The sequence below is a fragment of the Cygnus atratus genome, chromosome 1 (genome assembly GCF_013377495.2).
Source record: "Cygnus atratus isolate AKBS03 ecotype Queensland, Australia chromosome 1, CAtr_DNAZoo_HiC_assembly, whole genome shotgun sequence".
NCBI lineage: Eukaryota > Metazoa > Chordata > Aves > Anseriformes > Anatidae > Cygnus > Cygnus atratus.
In genome coordinates, this window is record NC_066362.1 from 117,444,763 (window position 1) to 117,467,914 (window position 23,152).

General features: G+C 40.6%; 1 protein-coding gene across 1 annotated transcript in view; it reads right to left on the minus strand.

Annotated features, from left to right (window-relative positions):
• Positions 1-16,419, minus strand: part of LOC118245697 (amine oxidase [flavin-containing] A-like) — a 37,278-nt gene extending 20,859 nt beyond the window's left edge. The window contains 3 exon segments of the mRNA XM_035542111.2: positions 2,549-2,686; positions 4,581-4,675; positions 16,333-16,419. Coding sequence (XP_035398004.2) covers positions 2,549-2,686; positions 4,581-4,675; positions 16,333-16,408 — 309 coding nt within the window. The 5' untranslated portion in view covers positions 16,409-16,419.
• Positions 16,420-23,152: the final 6,733 nt, after the last annotated feature.

Genomic DNA, 23,152 nt, shown 5'->3' on the forward strand with positions numbered 1-23,152 from the left:
TTATGATCTATGGGAGAGCAGCCACGGAGCAGTCAGGCTGGAAAGAAAGTCTGGGGCTCGCAAGAAAATCTACAGTTAGAAGTTACAGATTTACCGTGACAGGATACAAACAAGTTCCTGATTGATATCAAAGCAGTCCATGTTTCCATGTTAACCAATGGGAGAGAATGAACAAACAGACAAAAAAAAGATAAACAATAATTACATATTTCAATCTTCAAATAAACTGTGACTACAGAAGAAACCTGCCCACACGAAGCAATACAATTTCTAAAGCATGCCGCATGTGGGATTTTTCCACATACATATGGGAAAAATTCCTTTCAGAGCAGAGCAGCTCATGAAATCCCCCAGGAGATTTCCACTTTCCCTGGGCTGCTTCCGCTTGTAGAATAAGGCTTCCCTACTTTCTTCTAACCCAGCCCGAGCTGTATCCTGAAAACCTGCAGAAAGAGCCAAACTGAGCCAGACCAGGCTGGTAAACAAGTGACCAAAAAATCTCTTAATCTGGAGATGCTGGGGATTGCATACAATTGAATGAACGACTATCACAACAACATCTAAAGCCATGTTTAGCCATTCCTCAACACAACTCTCCCTCTCACATCCGACAAAACTGCTGCGGAGTCACAGAGTTCAGAGATATGCCCTTAGGATGAGACCTTCCCGTCTGCCCCTGGCTCCACAGTGCCGGACAGCCGCTAAGGGGCAGAAACAGCGAATGAGACACGAGAGGAGAAGTTTTCAGTCACACTCTTCAAACTTGAAAGGCAGCAGCTGGCCCACAGCCAACAGTGTCCAAGAAGCTGAACACGTCCCTATTCTAGATTAATATTTAATTTCTGGAGTGACAGTCCTTTAATATCAAACAATTTCTTCACTAACACATCTTTTATCACCTAGAAAATACTACTTCTGGTTCCAAAGTGCCTCTAATGAATATGAGAGGTGCACATATAGCCAGGAAAGCACATATCTCCACCTGGGCACCGTCAAAGCATGACAACAGTATGTAGCAGGCAGGCAAAATGTACAAGTCCTAAGATCACTGAGCACTCATCAACCTAGCCAACAGCCTGGGCTGCACAGTTTGTTTTCAATAGGTTCCAAGAAGAAGTGGGATTTAAAAGAGGACTTAGCAACAGATCCTTAAAACAAAGGACACGCTGACTACATGAATTCTCAAGGAAAGAGTAAGGAGAAAAAGCAGTGAAAAACCTTAGGGAAAGAATGGAAAACAAAAGGCCTGTAATCCATGGGAAAATAATGTGGGAGGAATGAAACCGACTGCAGTAAAAGCATAATTATTATTTATTCAGTGCTTAAGGGAGTCCCTTTGCTGATCCCCTGTTCCAACAACTATGCCTCCTTTGAGGATACTGGTTTGCTCAGCAAGACCACAATGCCAAATCTAGAATTGATCCACAGCCTGTGATCCAGCTGAACAGCCTGTAATTCTGCCTCTTGCTTAGGAACATGCTTCCACTTCAAAGAAAACTTACGAAATTACATGGTCATTAGCAAGGACATGCATAATGTAATAAGGGACAAAAAAAGCTGTAGCTTCACTGTCAAAATGGATTAAGGGCTCAAATTCATGTAACCCATTAGAGCCTTTTATTTAACACACAGAAGATAAGTGCCTTTTAAGAAGCTAACAGTTCCATGTTTGAGCTTAAATTAAATACAGTGGGCCAAACATACAGCTGGTAAAATCAGCCCAGCTCCCTTGCTGTAGAACCACACCAATTTTACACCAGGTGGTGCAGTTTATTTTTTGAGTATTGTGGAGAAGCTATGCAATTATTTAAGATGTGACTATTTTACAAGCATGGTATGAATCTTCACAGTAAAGAGAAATTACTTAGAACCAGATCATAAAACCATCCAGCATGAGCACATTGTTCTAATTATAGTAAAAAAAAAAAAAAAAAAAAAAGCAGAAAGATGATAAAAATTAAATCAGTTAAGGATCCACCACATAGCCACTTGCATGCTAGTTGTCTACTCAGAAGCAGCCGTCTGAGCTCCCTCTGTGCCACATCTCAGACACAAAGTTTATGGTGAGCCTTGGGAGGTGCCTGTTCCTTACCATTAGCTAGAGAATCTCAACAAGTCTCAAATCCAATTTCCAACTTCTAGACATCCAATTTTTAGCAAGATGAATCCCACTGTAAGGGACTGGGATCTCATGTGAAGCTAGCTACATAAGTGGACCAAGTACTTTGTAATACTCCAGGCTGGTCCCATAATACTGTTGTCTAATGTTGTAATTTAATATTATCCAACAGAATTATATTTTTTTCTGTATTTAGATTGGGCTTATATTTCAGAACTAGAATTTTCTCATTTTTTAGGACTTTTCAAAAGAAAACAAGGATCATTGATCTAATTGCCAATAAATTGTAACAGAGTAACAACACTTCAAACAGGTGCTTCCTGAATTCCCAAAAGTGAGCTCTAAATGAAACCCCTTGAATGACTGCCAGCAGTTTCCAAAATTTAGTGTTATGTTTAGGTGTCTGAACATGAAAGATGTAACACTTACCCCCTTGTAATGGATGGCATAGCCATCTATATTCACTTTATAGGTCTCAATACCCAGCTCCTTTGCTAGACGGAGAATCCGATTTTGGGTAGGTCCCACATATGCTCCACCAACATCTACGTAATTAACTTGCTTATTCTGTCAAAAGAAATAACACAGGAATCAAGAACTCTGTGTGAAACTCCTCAATGTAAATACCTAGAATTAGGAAGAATTATTCCATGGTGAATAGCACTGCATCCAAGTGAACGGGAGACAAGGCATTCTGACTGGCCTAAACATAGGCAGTGCTGAGCTCTGCAACAACAGACACAAGAGATCACGGTGTCTTCACTCCACTGCACGTGGGTTTAACTCTTGTTTAAATCTCCCTATACTTACCAGTTTTGGCTTTGTAGTCACACAAAAGACACGCAAATATGAAGAAATATCCAACTAAATACCTTGGTTAAAAATCTAACACCACTTTCTCAGAGCTCACGATACTTTTCTTGTCTTCACAAAACCCTTCTCAAGTTGAAACCATCTCCAGCACCAATGCTTGTTTTCCCTGTCTCTGCAGATACCTGCTTAGATTTAATACTGTAGATGCTGAGCACAGCAATGCAGTATTCAAAGGGAGTAAGCTCCTTTCCAGCAGGGCACACCCTGGGTCCAGCCCGCTGCACTTGGGCTATCAGCATCCAGCCACGCCCGCCAGCAAAGAAACCCCACACACCACTCAGACCAGCATCATGCTCACTTGGAAAGTGGAAAGAAAGCAAGTTTGAGACACATACTATTACAAGCAGGCTGATTGCCCAAGACAGTAACACTTGTGCAGATAGCTAACTTTTTAACACTGTTTATAGTGACCAGTTCAAGCTAGGCATTTTCAGTATCACAGAGGAATGCTGTTTATATCTCACGTACAATGATTTCTACTAAAACACCCCTGTTTATCTCTGGTTACCAAGCAATGGCATCTGACTTAATTTAAATCTCTCCCATTTTTAGGCTAGGAAGCAGAGGGAATATCTGTATTACATTACCCTGTGCCTCAGGTGACTCATTGTTTCTTTCATTGTCTTTTTAATGGCATCATTTTAGTGGTGGCCCTTTGTTGGATTTTCTCCAGTATGTTCCATAATGGGACTGGTAATGTTTAATATCTTTATTAAAAACATCGATTTGCATAGATTGGGTGCAACCTCAGCAAGTTTGTGGACAACACCAAGCTGAGTGGTGCAGTTGATATGGTAAGAAGGAATGCCGTCCAGAGGGACCTAGATGGGCTTGAGAGGTGGGCCCATGTGAACCTCATGGACTTGAACAAGGCCAAGTGCAAGGCCCTGCACTTGGGTCAGGGCAACTCTGCTATCCACACAGACTGGGGGATGAATGGCTTCAGAGCAGCCCTGCAGAGAAAGACCTGGGGATACTCACAGATGAAGAAATTGGACATGAGACAGCAGTGCATGCTTGCAGCCCAGAAAGCCAACCGTATCCTGGGTCACATCAAAAGCAGCATGGCCAGCAGACTGAGGGAGGTGATTCTGCCCCTCTACTCTGCTCTCGTGAGACCCCACCTGGAGTGCTGCGTTCAGCTCTGGGGACACCAGCACATGAAAGACATGGACCTGTTGGAGTGGGTCCAGGGGAGGGCAATGAAGATCATCAGAGGGCTGGAGCACCTCTCCTATGAAGACATGCTGAGAGAGATGGGGTTGTTCAGCATGAAGAGAAGGATCCAGGGAGACCTTAGTGCAGCCTTTCAATACTTAAAGGTGGGCTTATAAGGAAGATGGGGAGGGACTCTTTACCAGGATGTGTACTGATAGGACATCTAAAGATTTAGATTAGATATAAAGAGAAATTCTTTACTGTGAGGGTGGTGAGGCACTGGCACAGGTTGCCCAGAGAAGGCGTGCATGCCCATCCCTGGAAGTGTTCCAGGTCAGGTTGGATGGGGCTTTGGGCAACCTGATCTAGTGAAAGATGTCCCTGCCCATGTCAGGGGAGTAGACTAGATGATCTTTAAGGAAGCACTTACCCTGATAGTGAATGTCCTTCCTCCAACTCTGTTCCGGGCTTCAAGAACCACCACACTTAGCCCAGACTCAGACAGCAACTTGGCAGCTGACAAACCTAACAGAAAAAGAGAAAGAGCGCTTTAAAGCAAGTGGCAGCAATCAATCACAATGCTCAAAAACTGAACCAAAGCTTCATGGTCAGAGATTTTAATACTGTTTTCAAAAACTCCTGAGAGAATTCTGAAACTTTTCATGGTTCCTTATCACAGAAATCATGTGACTTCTGCCTAGTTGCATCTGCATAAATAGCATTCCACAGACTGAAGTTTCCTCCTTTGGGCTAGCATTTTGGCATTTTAAAGAAAGCAAAATCTTGGTTATTAAGAGCATGCATCTTATTCTTCATTTGTGCAGTGCAGAGAAAAGGTAGAATCCACCTTGAGGGGCTTGCATGGCTAAAGTGACAGAAATAATAATATACTAAATACAGCAAAGTAGGCTTCCGATTTCTTCTCTCACTCCTCAACTCTCCACTTTATTGCCACCCATTGTCTTCATTCATATGCAGAAAGAAAGTCTGCCTCACTGTCAAGATTAATTTTAAGCAATGGAGTTTGACCATGGCAATCAAATAGCCTGTATATAGATACTTTATAAAAGGAATTACCGTCTCAGCAAAAATCATCTAATTATGGGACTTAGTGATGGAAACGCTAGAGAAAACTGAAAATTCAATAGGACAGGAGACCTCTTTACTTTTGACAAATGCGAAATGAAATTGTAAAAAGCAATCATGAGTTTGTGAAATCAGATTATCCCATTGTCCTGCAGGCCAATTTGGCACTGAAGCATTGTTTCTCTGGAGTTGTTTCCCCTCCTTAAGTATACAAAAGCCAGTCTTATTGATCAGAACTTCCAAGATACCCTGCAGTAAGGAATAATAATATTATATTCATGTTTATTACACTACTTCAAAATGTGATTAAAAGCAACCGTTCATGAACCCACAAAGAATGCAAGTCTTAAAAGGTCAAATGAGAAGAATCATTCTAAGGTGCCGCGCAGTGCTAAGTGTACTCATTTATTCTGAGGACAATACAGAGTAGCCCATAAACTTCTGTGCACATGAACTTTTAATGTGGAAGTTGAACAGCACTCACTAGAAACCAGAACAGAGGAAGTTCTGTCTTACACTGACAAAAATGATATATATGATTTCAGTGCTCACCAAAAGATGACTTCATGTCCTTTTATCATATTCTTTGTGTTGTTGCTGGAGTAAAAGCGTACTTAATTCTTACATCTATTTAATGTTTGAAATTTTAAAAATTCTAGCCATTTCTCAGTAGGAATGAACATCCTTGTTCTAATTTCTTTCAATGGCTTTTGACTTTTTTTCTGCGTGAAAGACTACAGACAACACAGTTAGTTATAGTTAATTCTTTAATCCTTTTGGTGAGTGTTCTCATCCTCAGCATAATCATAGAAAACACAAGCATATAATGCTGGAAACACAAACTACAGCATTTTCTTATGAACACATATTTTCTTATGAGAAAAAAAATGTCACAAAAACGTAGATTTCCTACATATACAAAACACAAGGTGGAATTTCTCTGTTCTTTGTAAATACCATTGGACACTCCAACATGAATGATAATTCTCTTATAAGAAAGTTTAAATAGATAGATATTGAATAGATATTATGTCTTCTGAAAATACACGTAGTAAGTAACACGAAGTGGAAAAAAATCTGTCCTAGGTTTGAAGAAAGGATTGTATAATCCTCTAAACCCATTAGTGTCAAAGACTGATAACCTTATCTCTCATTTTGTGCTATATACAATAGCAATATCCATGCCACAGCTTGTTTAGGAAGAATAATAGTTTCACTGGACTGGATTGGAAGTTAACCTTAATGCTGGTTTGTACCTTAATTAAATCATGTGTTCTAATAAAGAAGGGCAGCTAAGGAATGAACAACATGCGGTAATATGACTGACGTTCTCTATTTTGTTTGCATCTTCAACTGTACTTCTTGCACTCCAGCCATACAGATTTTTAGATTCATTATTGTTGAACCCAAGTGTCACTGTAGACTGATCCAAAAAAAGGCTTCAGAGCTATAGAGGAAAGGGCAAGACATACACCAGGACAGCAATGACATAACGTCAATTGACAGAGGGCCTGACTGAGAAAAAAACAGTGCCAATTTGTAAATTCAGGTTTACAAAACTTGAAAGGTCAATGATACAGCATAAAGAGAGGTGGTTATTGTTTTAATCTTCCTAACATTACAGATCTTAAAGTTAAAGATGAGACCTGGAAGGTCGAATTTAAAATTATGCATATTTATACCAAAAAAAAAAAAGAGCAATATAAGATGAAAATAGTTTTGTTTTCCCAATAGAATAAAACCACCAAAAAAGGCAGGGAATGGGTGTTGGGCAGAAATAGTAGGGGACAAGCAAAATACGTCGACTGAAAATTGTTACTATGCAATTATTTGTTTAAAGCCTAGATACAATTTTGTTTGAAAATGGAAGACTAGCAAGAACACACACACAGAGTATCTACATGAAGCTGTCTGTTGAACTTTTCAGCTCCATTCTGGTTTGAACCAAAGTGTACTGGGTAGAGATGCTTCCACAAGCATGTCTTAAGCATCCCACAGGTCACAAAGCCCGTGTGCTTTTGATACATGGGCATAATTAGCCTCAAAATAGATTTCTGTGCCCCCCTGCTACACATGTGCTCTGAAAACAGCCACAATATCCTGTCACACTGTGGATATCCACCTTGTCCTACAACCATGGCACACCAGACCACGCCGAGCAATGGGCTATGACATCTCACGCCACAGCCAGGACTCAAGCAAGGTATTTCATGATGCATTTGTGTATGCCTGTAGGACAGCAGCACAGACATGCCTATCACTGCCACCTCACACAGGTTCACAGCCTGTCCCCTCTCATCACACCACGCTTGGAGACGTCCTCCTCACCTTCCCATCCACACCGTGGCTTCCAGTATCTGAGCCTGGTGTTGTGCCTCACTGTGTCCTCCACCTCCTTCGAGTGTGGCCTAGAGATAAAGCTGCAAGCCACCCAGATCACTGGCCATGTTCCTTCCACATACCACTCTCCTTCTATGAGTTAGAAATACTGTCTGCCTAAGTAAGATGAAAAGAGCCTGCCAAAACCATGCCTCATTTGAAGTATCTGGCTGGAGAAATTCACTTGTTATTAGATCAGAATAAACAAAGCAAGATGACTTATACATCCTCCACAAGGGTTTCTATGGCAATCTCATACCAAGCTCCCTCTGTCTGAAGACGCTGTACAAGAAAGCTCTTCTCCAATTGATTCTGCAGTGCTGTTAAGGGCCCGCAATTGCTGCTGTCGCAGATCATACTGCTGCTGCTTTCATTTCAGAAAATTGTCATAATCCTATCAAGCGAAGTGGTTTCAAGTGCATCAAAACATTGGATGCACAGGTTTTTTTTTGTTTTTTGTTTTTAAAAAAGAAGAATTTAAGATGAATTTATGCCAATCTGCAGAGTACCAGGCATACATCATGGCCGAAACTCAGTAATACTGAAGAATACTGGGTTTTGTATGTAGCCAGATGGAAAATACAACATAGTGTGCCTGTATCTTATAGGAGAGAAAAGTTCAGCCCTACAGGTAGAGAACAAAACTGGGGCTTAAGAGACTTGAGCTTGACTCTCAGCCGAGCCACATGGTATGGGGAGTGTTTCCCTACGAAACAGGGAGGCATTTATAAGAGAAGCATTTATGAGAATAATTCCAAGTTGCCTTAATACCAGGGTTGATACAGCACATATAAACAGATACTGTAGCACAAATGGTGGGAGTTAAAAAAAAAAAGTTACCTTATTGGAAACATGATAGTATGGTAAAGTATAGTAATTCTATTTTTCAAAATCTGCCCTCTAAATCCAGTACATCAAACAGATTCACTGATACACCATGATGGGAAGCAAAAATCACCAGCATCTTTCCAAGAGACAGCACTTTTTATATGATGGATGCTCAACATCTCCAAAACGTGCAAGGTCAGTACCCATGCAGGGTAACGAGGGGCGATGAAGGGAAGTAGTGACAATCGGAAAACACAAAAGTACCACCACACCAGACAGAGAACGTTTCTGACTATCACAACAGCAGGCCCAGAAGTTTTAGATTCTGCCCCCATTCTCTTCAGATTACTTGCATCACCTGAGCAACAATTAAATATTTGAACTGAAGACTGGCCCACCTGCGTTATGTATGAACAGGAGCCATGGGTGCTCTGCTCCATCACAGATATCCTGGACAGCACAGTGTGTCTCCCACCAGGCACTGTCTTCTCAATGAAAAGTCATGACTTTTCACTGCAAACTCTATCTGGATTAGCTGCAGCCTGAGTGACGGTGAGATTAGTTGCATTACAGCACAGCCTTGCAAAACTGTTACAGTACCTCTGGACACTCGTATAGCTGGTGATGAAGATCATGCTATGGGTACAAAGTCTGAAAAGTACTACTGAGTTCACAAGGCGTTTCAACATATTAGAGAAGCTTCATTTTTCAGGGACATTTACCTTCAAACTGAGGCCCTCTACATATGTGTCCCATTGAGCACACTAAAATAATGACAGAGAAAATTAACAGTTACTACAGAAAAGGTAACTGTCTGCTGTTTTTCTGGATGTATTAGATGCTAGCTTCTTATAAAAAGTGCATTTGCTTTTTATGCATCCAATGTTGGGGTGTTACGAATCCAATGTTACCATAACCAACCTAATATGACATTCCTCCTTAAAATTCTTGGTAATCCACCCTACTATACATAAAGTGAGATAATTACATTATATGAAAGTCTACAAGCCCATTATTGTGCTGTTCTAGCAATCTTTAATTGAATCATGTAAGGACAAAATCTTTATGGAATGTCTCAACATTTTTTTGATCTTAACAGCAGAATGATTTTTAAACTTTTTCACTCATTATTCTAATATACATCAGTAAAGTAAGGCAATTGTCAATATATCCTCACTAAAGTTCCACTGTAATGACACGCTAACGCTGTGATTGTTTTTCACTGTTCCACTGATGGAAAATGAAAATTTTCCCAAGTACAATTGAGTAATTAAATCTGGCAATGGTCACCTCAGAATCATTTCTCATTAGAGTAGAAGTCTCTTTGCCAAGTAAACATGAACCTGCCAATAAAAGATACAAAACATTTCTATCATGACTGTAGAGTAAAATCTCCGTTCCTTTCTTTTCTTCTACTTCTCCCCTACAAGATTTTGCTTTCATTCATTTTTTAGCGTACTGTGGGACTCAAGTAAGTTTTAAAATATAGTCAGAATGTACTCAGTTACATCAGACTGGCTCCAGAGAAGTCACTAATGGACAACACCACACAGAAGGCTGACAACGAAGGAACCGGTTTCCTATTTAGACTAAAAGTTTGAAAGGCCTAAATTTCCCACTGAAAACAAACAAAAGAACTTACTAATTAAATTACATACCTTAAATTTGCACAGAACAGCAAGAATGCACAGCACTGATCACATGTCTATATTAATTTCTCCTTTCAGTGTTGCCTAATACCATAACAACACTAACTTTCTGAATGTCAGAAACTGTTTTGTCTTTCCATGCGTTGTTTCATAATCCTTGTCATAGTGCAGTTGACACTGGGGATGATGGTGCATTTATTTAGTTTGTCATTTCCAGATAAATATTTTTGTATACATCTTTCTTCCCCCCATCAAACATAGTCCAGTTGATTGATCTAAGATTTCAACCAAAAAAAGACCAAATATTTTCTGTTACAGAGTACATTGCTGAATGAGAGCAAGCCACTCTAACTGGTTTCAATGGCACTACTGTATAAATGCTTTAAACAGATGCAAACCTTGTCCTGGAGGGTACAAAGACAGTTTTTCACAGACAGTGTTAACAGAAACACAGTGGACATGAAGAGGGAATTGTATTTGGAGGACAATTCCACTCCTACGTACACACCCACTATGATTTTTAAGTCCAAAGCCTGCTGCAGTAAACACCTCGGCCCAGTATAACTTCCTCTGTAATCCCAAAGTAAAAGCAGAAAAAAGTTAAGTAGTACAAGCATGGAGTTAAAATAGGAGCATGCTCCTTCACCTTACATACGAAAATGAGTAGCACCAATTAAACAGTTATTAAGCTGATGGCTTAATACTACTTGGCTTATGGAAACATCTAAGGAATTTATGCACATTTTCTAACTATTGCTAAGTGTATTGATCAGCATGCAGAATAAATTCTTATCAGTTAAACGGTGATCACCAGATAAATAAGTTTGTGAAAAAAAATATTGCTGTGACCCTACGAACAACATCATTACTACAAATACCAAGAACATCAGCATTGGTGTTCCTGGGAAGGACACAACACCTGTCCCACCCCTATCCTCATTGTACTATGATATTTTGAGATACGCCCTAACAACTTGGCTATTTCTTTTGCTCACTGGAGTAAATAATACTCTTAAGACTTCAGAGCTACCTAGCTAACAGGAATATTCTTCCCCACCTTTCAACAACTTCCAGCTAAGCTGGAGGCATGGTGCAAAATCTGCTCCTCAAGGAGGATCCATAGATTTACAGGGCTCTCCTAGGAACTCTGAATTTGCTAACCAACGAATCACAGTGGTGTATGTATTATTTTTTACCAGAAACTAAACCAGCACATGCTTTATTCAGTAACAGAACCAGCTGTGACGACTCAGGTTACCACCTGGGTTAGATGATGTTCATAAATGATGCATTTACCATAGAAAACCATATGAAGAATGTGAAGGAAGATGAAGAAAATAATATTTGGCTATATAATGAACATATCCCAACTATGTTTGGGCCAAAACTAAAAATCTATTATGGAGCATAACACAAAGGAGTGTCTTAACAAAAAAAACAAACAAAAAGCCAGGCCCCATTGCCCCATGGTCAGAAGATTTTGTATCTTTGGTAGCAAAACATTGGAACATGTTATAAACAAAGAGGGAGTGTAAACTGGCATTTCTGCTTATTTGCAAGTATTGTCTATAACGCCCTTAACACTTTACGTGGGGGTCTGATTGATTTGTTCCTGCAGTAAATTCTTCACGTAATGACATTCAGCTTGCTAGCAGTACATGGGGAACTGAGAGCCTTTTGAAACATTGCTGTTTATCTCTGCATCCAAAAACCTGGCTTATAGGGATTTCTAGCACCAAGTGACAATATTATCACCAACTGCTGGCTTTCCTGTTAGATACAGAAAGTGGCAGAAGACCAACAAGCCAGAGCCCAGCACAGGGTGCACATAAAGAGAGAAACACAGGACATGTCTTAGGGGGCAGCTACTGCAGTCCTACAGGTCAAATTCTGGGTAAACGTAGAAGTAGTGTTAGAAAAAAAAATCTATGGGAAAGTACTCCAGATTTACACAGGTGTAGCTGATTATATCTTCTACCAGTAACTGTGCGTTTGACAGTTTATCTGACACCACCACCCACCAGCAGGTTGGCATGCTGTCAAAATAAACAGAGCAGTATACAAGACAAGTTGTGCTGCCACTATAGCAAGCAAGGAAAAATCTGCATCTCCTCGTTATTCGGTATTTCACTCAGAGACCACAGCCAACGCGTAGGTAGCTCAGGCAGTAAGGTTGTCAATCACAAAGTGTGGAGCAGGAGATGCCAAGGCAAAGCGCTCTTCCATGGAGGGGAAAAAATAACCAAACTAATGGCATATCGTATGCTTTACTTCAATATAAAGACTAATTACTATCATTTTTACATCCCAGCTTCTCCTACAGTTTGTGGCCCTTGGACTTCTCCTTAAGTGCAACAGAAAACACTACTGTTTCCTGCATGTGGCTGGCAAATCTAAGCATCTGTTTTCTTTAGCCATGAGATCTTCTTGTTTCTAGCTACGAACAAATGTGTTTTTGTTCGGAGATAAGAACTATCCATGTCAAAGAGTGACCGTCCTCAGTACAAGCTTCAATTAGAGCTGTGTTTCCCTTGTGCCTTGTTCTCATAACACAATGTGCTGAAAATTCTTCCAAAACATATCTGTATACAAGTTCCCTTGGACTTGCCTGCTCCTTTCTATATTTGTCCATATCTGACATATCTGGTTTGCATTACGGAGACAATCAATCTTCATCCTCCATGCGTTTTTTTTGATAAACTGGACTTCCAGTGTCTAAAATTCATGTGTGAAGAGAGGCTGGCGTATGAATATACCTCAAACTTCCCACTGAAAAAGTTGGAATATTTTGCTTAGACCCTTTTTTTTGCCAAATATTGAACTATTTAAGCTTGAATTTTCAGGGTGTGGTTCTCATGCTGATTCTTTTATTTTTTTTTTTCTTTCTGGAAAATCTTGGTAAAAATTGGCTGGCTATTCCTAAATCTCTAGGAACAAACATTCTTGTATGGTTTTGAAATCTTGTTTGTTTGTTTTCCTGTTTTGGAAGTTCTAGCAGCAACTTGAAATTTGGCAAGGAGGTAGCCTTTGAGTCAACACAGCACATTTTGTTATCCACGGGAAAATATGCCCCAATAAAGTTAGTTAGAAAACTTTGAGGAATTACAAATCACATGTACGCTGTGGTCATTTTCTAGATCTTAAAAGCTGAAATATCTGAGTGTTCGCTAAAAGCTCTTGGAGCACTCAGTGCTGTCCAGCCCTTAACATGCAGACCCCAAGGAGTGAGTGAGCATGCTGGAGCTCCTTACAACGTACCTCATACATCAAAGCAACGGAGTGTGCTCCATCCTAGGGATATGGAGCCGAAATATGAATTCCTTGTAATTTTTGCTTTAGCTTGGGGAACAAGTAGGGGAGCTAGGATGGGGACAATGTGTCAGGTGTGACAGTGACTTGCTGCATAAAGGGACAACTTCTGGAAACCGTCAATACAGTAGTTAGTCCATACAGAGGATGAGCATCTACTAGTCCAGCTAATGTGACCCCTTAACCAAAGTGGCAGAGGACTGTCTGATGGGATGTCAGGGTTACAACCCTGCCAATTAGTCGGATGTGTCCATGGTGTGCCACGTGCTGTCAGCTTGCTTCCTAGCAAATGAAGGAACGACAGCCTAAAACAAAATGTGTGAGCAAACTGTGAAATTCATCCAAAACTGAACAGCAACTTCAGTTCACTAGAAAATCCTATAAACACAAAATCTGAACAAGGTTTGAGGCATATGCATAGGAAATTCCCATGGGTACGAGGAAAGTCTTTAATTTCAGGTATCAGTTTATTTAAGATGCTTGAGTATAAAATGTTGTCATTACCATTAACTGTATTAGGGAGACACTATCCATTAAGCATGACACAAACATGTTCCTGGGGCTCTTCCTGGCCACCATCCACACTTAATGTGCATGCCCATGTAAAAAGGGGAATTTAGCCCAAGCTCTGCAGCTCCCTCCCTGTTGGGGTCCAAACATACTTGGTCAGGCAGTCTGGACAGTTTGAACATGACTCCACAGAGTATGGCAGAAAGATCTCAGTGGTAGAGGCCACCAGAGCAAACTTCTTGCAAGAAGTGAAGTACTCTGTGCAGAAGCTTCCCTGGTCCCCAGCTTGTGCTTTCCTACAGGCAATCGATTCAGTGCTCCTGTCACTGGCCACATACAGATATGTGTGTACAGAGTCCAGGAGGATGGGCAAGAATAATGCATTCAGCTGTACAGAAACTGGCTCTCAAGACTGTTCCTTGCTCCAAGGAACAGATACCTCCAGAGGTGCCAGTCAGGATCTGAGCTTCATTTTGCTCGGCACTGTACAAATATTTTTAAAAGTCACAATCTCATCGCTGGGAAGCTCACCCAATATAACAAGCAGCCTGCTTATCCCTCATACACATTTCATGTATTTCTGTTAAAGAACTGGCTTATCCCGACATTTTCTATCCTTTCTTGTAAGCATTGGGTAATGTGCATTTAAGATATAACAGAAGCAGAAGAGACAGTAATTTCATTAGATGAAGCAACTGCAAATGTATCTTCAGAGGAATAAGCAGCAGCAAGTCAAGACTGGGATCACAGAGCCATAGAGGCAGAAACCTTGCCCATACTGGAGCATGCTTTACTATTTATTTCACTAGAACAAAAATTCTAGAAAAAAAAAGTTAGGACTAGAAATCAGCACTTCTTATGTAGCTGAGGTGTAGGCATCTTGGTATAGAAACAGTAGCAGCAGAGAAGCTGTGTGCAAGGCAAAACAGACCAAGAGCTAAAAGGAATTACTGTGCACAGCTATGAATGGTACTGCATATTAAAGATGGATTAATTATGAAATAAGGCATTTATTGTTCATTTTTCTAAGGCTGGTGTCTGTTCTAATTCGTAAGAGGTAAACACCAATTTCTATGCCACTGGCATGACATTAAGGGTTTCCACTGGCAAGAAAAATGTTCCTGTATCCCAAGAGTGCTGTGATTTGTCCTCCTAATGCCACCATCAAATTTTCAGGGACTTCAACGCCTTGAAATTTCCTGCTTGGCTCCATTTTAGACTTGACAGTAGGCTTCAATCCAAGGAATAAGTGTTCTGAAGTAACTTACTGATGCTCATACTAGTGAGTCAAGATACCAGTATGAAATGCCCAACACAATTTCCAAAATACTACTAATAGATCAGAAAGTCAGAGGAGCACGGTGCCCTCTGAGGACAAAGGGCTTCTTGGAGCCTTAGAAACCATTATAATATCACATCACTATCAGCTGCACACAGCATGGGCAGTAATTCCCTAAGGGAACCGTGTGCTTTACAGGAACCTTAAGGATGAAGACCAAATGACTTGTGCTAGCAGGAGAATACCCAGGCATCTGGTAAAACCAAAAAGCAAGCCAACCTCGGGCCTAAACCCTTTCCTTCTGTTTGAGGATACTACAGATTATTTTATACATTATTGCATTTTTAAATAATTATTAGGAAAAAAAAATAGTTGTTTTGTGAAATTGAAAAATGTAATTAAGTAAGCAACATCCTGTTTTGTGCATTAATTCATTGCAGGTTAAGGAAAGGAAACCTCCTCAAATCTAACAAAAACTAATTTCATCTAAAGCAGTAGCAGTAATGCTTGCATTATTAGTGAAGTCACTCAGTCACATAACTCACTTTTTCTGAATCGCTAGTGAAGTCAGGACTCCCTGAAACCTGCCCAAAGCTGCTAACATGGCATCTATCCGATGGACGAACCAAACACAGATTTTCCCCAACTGTGCAACAGGCTCACCTGCAGTACCATTGGGTGCCCTAAGAGAAATGACTTCTCTTTTAAGCACGAGGACCAGGGTTAAAGTAGATCTGGGGAGTATTCTGGGATGTACCGTCCTGGCAAAGTGTGAAGAGCCCGTCGCACTTGGGGAACTTGGCTGTCTAGAGAGCAGCTCGTTTCAGGGCACCAGAGCCCAGCCTGCCTTTACAGGTACTCCCCGACGCCTTTCTGCCGTATGTATCAGCGGGACACAAATCCCAGTACCCGGAGAGCTACCCAAAAACATCCGAAAGAACCCCACTATCCACCTCGGGACGCACAACCGCCACCCTGCACCCCTAAGCCACTTTTCCCTAGGGCCTCTCCCCGACGAGCGGACGCCCCCCGCGCCTCCACGCGGAATATTCCCCCTTCATTTATCCCCCTCTCTGCACCCGGAGCCCCCGGCGGGCACCCACGGGGCAGCGCTGCCGGGGCTCAGCGCCCACCGTGCCCACCTGAGATGCCGGCCCCGACCACCACCACGTCGCAGCTCCCGGCCACTCCGCTGCCGCCCGGCCCCACCGCCTCCATCCCGCCCCGCGCCGCCGCCGGCTCCGGCTCCGGCTCCGGCTCCGGCTCCGCGGGGAGCGCACGGCCGCGCCGCCCCAACGCACCGCCCTCAAGGCGGGGCCAGCCCCTCCCCGACCCGTGGGCATCAAGAATATGGGAGGCAGAATAATAAATCTCCTTCCAAAATAAAAGCAGGTACTTGGGAAAGTCAGGTAGTTGTGCAGGGCTAGTTGAGTTTGGTGTGCTTGCTACAGACACGCAAGTGGCAGATGCTGTAGCAAAGCCAGCAAACAGCAAAACCCCTACTGCTCTCGGGGAAACCATCTACTGACACAGGAGTTCATCATCACTGACATTGCTGCTGCTTGCCTACCAAGGCGAGCTAAAAGGGGACAGCCCAACATGTATATTCCGAAACAGAAAATGTAATGCATCAACAGTTGGTTGTGCTTATTGGGAAAAATGCCTTTGCTTCTTGAGATTGCCAAGGACACCTCCTCTTGCAGCTCTGCTGTCCCTGACCCCACTGAGCAGGTCGCAGGCAATCTACCAAACAATAAGCATCGCCAAGAGGCACCTTCCTCATAATCCAGAAGCCAAGTTTGGTGGAAAGTAACAAAAACATCCTCTTCAATTACAATAGGAAACTTCTGTGTGTCTAGATAATTACCTGATAGATGAGCTTGGCAAAAATTCACTGTTGCTAAATGAAGCTGCAACAGGCTTGTTAAAGAGCAATAGAGTTTCGAGTGGATTTACCTAGAGCAGCTCTAATGATGAGAGCTGACATCAAAGTATGAAATACACATGACAGGGTTGCCTCAACCCTTGGAGTAAAGATTGAAAAACCTATCTAAGGGGCAACCAGCATTTACCTCAGGCATTAGCAGCCTCCAAGAATAGCAATTGCTGTCAGAACTGCCTATCTGCTAAGCACTTAGCATCTCTATAATAGAGACCTTGGAATACTTCTACCTCGACATATGTAGATCTGCAGACATCTAGGATTTGAAAACAAAACGAAGCAAAGCAAAGAAAAAACAAGCAAACAAGCAAAGCAAAGCAAAACAAAAGAAGTAGATGCTGAAGCCTTGCCTGAGACCAGGATGACTCCAATGGGAGATGATCAAGTGTATCTTGCCAATCTGACAGCAGGGTCCATCAGGGTTTGCTAAGGACCTGCTGAAAACGCAAGAAGCAGGAGAGGAAGCAGGTGATGTGTCATATTGAGAGTGATCCTCCTTTCAGAAATTTTATGACCACATTTTCAAAGATAAATCTGGAAGAGGTCAGAAATCAATGGGAAACAAATTAATTGAAAACTTTACAGTAAAGGATATTTTATTCCAACCTGATAAAATTTGATTAGGAAATAAGTTAATTGTTGTTCAGATCAGAGAGATTAACAATAAAGAAATGCTCACCAATGGGCCCTATTCCTTATGCACCACAAAACCAAACCAAACAACAACAACAACAACAACAAACAGGGTGCAACTCCAGAGGGTGAGTATAGGAAACTACTGTTGCTGAAATCGTATCCCAGCAATCTGTCTAGTTTACTTATGTGTGCTGCAGTAAATGAGTTGTAGTAATAATTTACTGAGTTTGCAGAATGTGCTTGATTGTTAATGTGAAGGTATATAAAGTCACAAGACTGACACAGATTTTTCACATTCACCAGGAAAAAAAAAAAAAAGGTGCTGAGTAGTACAGTGGAACAACCAAAGCAAGGCTTTCACTTGACATCACAGCTATGTCAACAACGAAAAAACATTCATGTAAGAATGAGCCAAGATGCATTAATTTCTTGGTCAAACATCAGGAAGAAAAATATCCAAAGATAAATGTTGTCATTGAGTTCTTTATTGTACTAAGTGTGTCTTGCCTACTCATGCACAGAAGTCAAACTTCTCAGGTCATGCCATCAGTAGTCACAGGCAAGTGTTATTTTTCCATCTTCTTGGTACCTCAAGAGATGAGTAAAATCAGTCATAAACATTGGAGAAGACATACATAGTGTGTATTTCTTCCTGATTTCACTGCTGTTCTATTTTGCCAATGCATTTGAATACTGGAACACAGACTTTCACAAAAAAAAAAAAAAAATATGCTGGCATTAAAATAAATTGATTTTGTCTAAATAGAAAACATTCTCTATTCTACATTCACTTGCACCATGTAATTTGTGCCTTTCTTCAAATATTCTTCAAATAATTACTTTATTTGTTTTATGAATGTTATTTGACATGTAAATACAAAGAACCTTAGTGCAATAAGGCAAAAAATGCATTATCACTAGAATACTAATTATCATTAAGATCATAATTACCAACACTAAGCTACTTCTAAAGCCATGTAATTCCTGTGTCTTATCAACATCAACAGAGTTAGCTGAAATATCCTAGAACTTGTCATCTTAAGTATTACCACCAGCTCAAATTTTTGCCATTAACTCATGATCTGTGTTGATTAACAGTCTGTTCTGCAGGCACAAAGATGAACTCAAGAGAGTATGAGAGCCTTTTGCAAAACTCAATTCACCTAAGTCTACATTTACACACATTTTCATTCTGGCACTTATATGGTTCGTTCTCTGGATGACATCAAACTGGAACACGAAAAACTGCAAAAAATAACCCAAACTCTTCCATACATCAGACTTTGTAGTTCTGATGAGAGCCCATTAGCTGGGCACCAACATGCATGGATATGTGGTAACTTCGAGCCTTAGCTGTAGGTGAGACTGTATTTTGTAAGGACAGTTTTCCATTTTGGAACAGTATCTTAGATAATATCACACTAGATTTGTGTTCTTAGATTACAGTGCTAATGATGTTTACGGAGTCATTTGTTATTTTTTTTTCCAAGGATTTTATCAGTAACAGAAATGATGAATGTTAATATAGCACATGTAAATATACAATGCTGTACAATGTGAATAGGAAAGTAAAGGAAATGATGCTCTATAAAACGCTTCAAGCTTTTGAGCACTTTCCTCTGAAACAAATGAAAATCCAAATAAACAACCCCAGACCAAAGTCTATCCAAGGGATTTATGAAAGCAGAAGGAGGGAAAACATGTTCCCAAGTAGATCAACTGGAGTAACCTCAAGAGGGAATTTGCAAAGAGATTGTGTTAGAGGTTGGTAAAAATTGGTAAGAATCAAGCTGTGAATGGTGTTGTAGAGTATTAATGAACATTTTTATTGACTGTGATGTATATCCTTAGCTTTTCAAGTCCACTTTCTTACTCAGGCATATATTCAAAGCTATCAGGAAACAATCACCAATCTCATATGGTAAAATAGTCTTAACTGGTATGAAAAATGCTTTTGTACACAAAGATGACTGTGATGTTTATTCATCATTATTCATTTTTATTGGCATGTTTTCAGCAATTATGGGGGCTTTATGCTTCCTGGCTAGCTCTATTTCAGGCACCACACTATGCTTTAATCAATGAATAAGCATCTTGAAGCAATTTATCATCGCTCGTGGTTATTAACATTTGATTAGTTCTTTTTACCTTACAGTCATAACCTTCTGAAGAATAAATGCAGGCATTAAAAATTCAGTGCTCACCCTCTCCTTGACTCATGTTTCCCACTCCCTCAATTCCTGAGCACCCAGCAGACCTTCTGGTGCACTGCCTGTCCCAAGTGCAAGGTGGTGGCAGTGGGACATGGAGGAGCCCACAGGGCTGTGGGGAAAGGGAGGCTTCTAGCCAGCCCTCACCTCTGGCAAGGCTTCTGCTCTTTGGTGACAGATCTGTACTAGACCTAATTATTTGCTTTCCATCTCCTGCACTGTTCCAGGGATCTTGGTCCCTGCTGCAGTGCTGGATGCAGAATGAATCATTCATGCAGCTGTGCTGCATTTGAGGGCCTGGAAACTTTTTGTGGGGTTGGGGAGAATAGGGGACTGGATGTCAGAAATCTTCTTAAAGCCATGAAGAAAAGGTTGACTTTGATGTCCCTAAGTAAATCTACTAGATTAGATTTAAAACATTCATCCAAATTTCAAAGCTACTCTACAACAGAGGAAACAGAATAACAAACTGAGACATATGCCCTACAGGGGAATGCCATCAGCCACACACAATGAAGTTTGCTGTTCCCCCAAAGAAAACTTTTACATACTCACTGGATAAAGTTTCACTACCTCAGGCCACCAAAAGATAATTTGTCTTCACAAAACTGTGATTTAAAGTTACAGTTTTTAGGTATTTTTAGCCAACAAAGAGTCAAATATATGTTTTCTTTCTGTGAGAGGATACCACCAATAACTTCATTTTGTAAAATATTTCCAAATCCACATTTCATTTTATAATACAACATACCTAGGCATATGAGGCACCAAGATTCAAAAAATAGTTTGGAAAGTAAAATGAATTACCTTATTAAAAAAATGTAAAAGTAACCTTCCTGAATGGTTATACAGTCTGACTAAGGTGGTTATTGATCTTTTAACAGTACCAAATTTTCCTCTTTGTATAAGTTTCAAAATTTTCAAATATTTTTAAGTGATGTAGATCTTGAAAATTTAAGAAACATATTATGAGCACTGGGCAGGCTGCACCAGTGGGTGAAACAAAGCTAAAATCTCTGTATATTGGGAGAACGCTGATATTCCCAAGCAGCTCTCACACAAAGAAGTAGTTCTTTGATGTGGCTGCAGGCAGAGCAAGGATAATCTGCTTCTTAGTATTAAAAGACGTGTACACAGTACTTTGGGAAGAAGTAGATGAAGTGTGATAAGCTCATTTTTCTTTGTGAGGACTCAGCCCCCTCCTATTTACAGCTTTTCTGAAAGAAAAAAACTATTTTCAGGTATCTTTATTTAATACCTAGCTACGTTCCATTATAGTGGCACCAACAGATTTCAGACAACCTCTCGATAAACATCTGGCGGGGGCTGTACTAGCAGATCTCAAAGTATTATTGACGCCTTTAAAAATTTACAATTCCCACCTGTTTTTTTAATATAAGATGTGAGAGAAACGTAATTTCAGATATATGACTCATGCTAACTGCACAAATAGAAGCGATTCAAGTTAAAGTTAGTATGTGTAACTAAAAACATTACGTTGGAAGCTCATTTTCAATCTCTTTAGCTCTCTAACCTTAGTCTTTAATTATGGATGTTAGTTCAACTGCTGGTGTTAAGACAGACATGAAGTCTTTCTTCCTCTCTCTAATTTATCTTCATGACTCATTTTCCTATAAAGGTATTTTATTTTAATAACTACAAGATAAAATATGTTCACTGGTTGTAGAAATAGTGATCTCAAATATATATGCATGTCTTTGTTTGCTTTCAAGCAAAAGGAGCTCTGAAATGCTTTCAACAAGCTGAAATTAAATAAATGCATCAGGATATTTAGTTCTACTAACGCTTTCAGGGCTCCAGACTGTGCTCAGGCTGCTGGAGCAACTTCTGCTTACCTCCGCAAGAGAGGAGCTGACAAGGTAGCAGCTGTAGTGCTTTTATTGCACAAGAGAAGGAGCAAAATAGAGGCGAAGTGGCATTGCAAGTGGCTTGGAACATTCGATTGCATCTGAAAGGAGCTGCCCAAATAGCTGCCAGCAGGTGATATCTACAAGGGTTTTGACCAAAATGCATGCAAAGACCCCATCGGGTGCGTAGGTGATGGCAAGGAGCAGCTGTCGTGGTGCAGCCTTTGCCTCTGGAAATGAGGAGAGATGTTAAACCAGATGTGGGTTTAACATTTAACCTGTACGTTTTAGGTGTACCAAACTCATACTGCTCTGTTTCTGAGGGCATAGTAAATTGACTTAATTCCATACTTAGTTTTGCGGACCCTGCTGATTTGCCTAGACTCACACGTCAGATACCATATGCATTGTAAGTGCTTCCTGACCTTTGGAGGGGTGAGTGTTGGTATTACACAATGTACGCACCAGCTAGTAGATACGGCTTTATGTGAGGATCTGAACTTTGCTCACATTTGTTAAAGCACATGAAACAGGCTATACTGTACACTGCCATAGCTGTTATCAAGTTTCTTTGTGTGCCCTTCACCACCACCAGGATATCAGATCATTTTTATGCATCAGGTTTTACAATGCACTTTCAGTGATACTAAAAAATTGTTCCTCTGATTACCAGCTCCATAGAAAAATAGTTCGTACACAGCTCGTGGATTGCTGGTGTAATTCAAGATTAGATCAAAGCTCACATAAGATATAACTACAATCTGAATATGATAGTACATTTGAAGCATGAGAGTTGGTTAGAGATCACAGAACCTGACTGCAGTCTGAACAGGATTTTAGAAGCAGAGCAGCCATTAGAGAGATATTGGGAGATCAGAGAAGACCATTAGTGGAGACAGTTAAAAAGCAAATAAGTACAATAAAATCTGATCTGAGAATAAGGAAAAGCCTGCTAGAAACACCAGCCAGAATAAAGTATCCAGTTAGAGCCATTGAACTCCAGCTTTTGATACAAACACAACAACAACAAAACACATCAAAAACCTTTGCTAGAAGTAGGTCAGAGAAGTTAGTCATGTCTTTTCACCTCCTATCAGGTAAAACAGAGTTGGAAACATATTGAAAGCATCCAGAAATAGTTAAAGACTCTTCTCCTCTGCAAATCCTGTATGGGATGTAGGCAGCTGGTGTGGAGAGATTTGTCTCCCTTTTACATTAGTGAGGAATTCACTGTATACACAAAACCTTCACTGCCTTTCAAGAAGCAAACTCACTGCAGGGGTTTGGGAGGTTTCAGCCCTTTCTC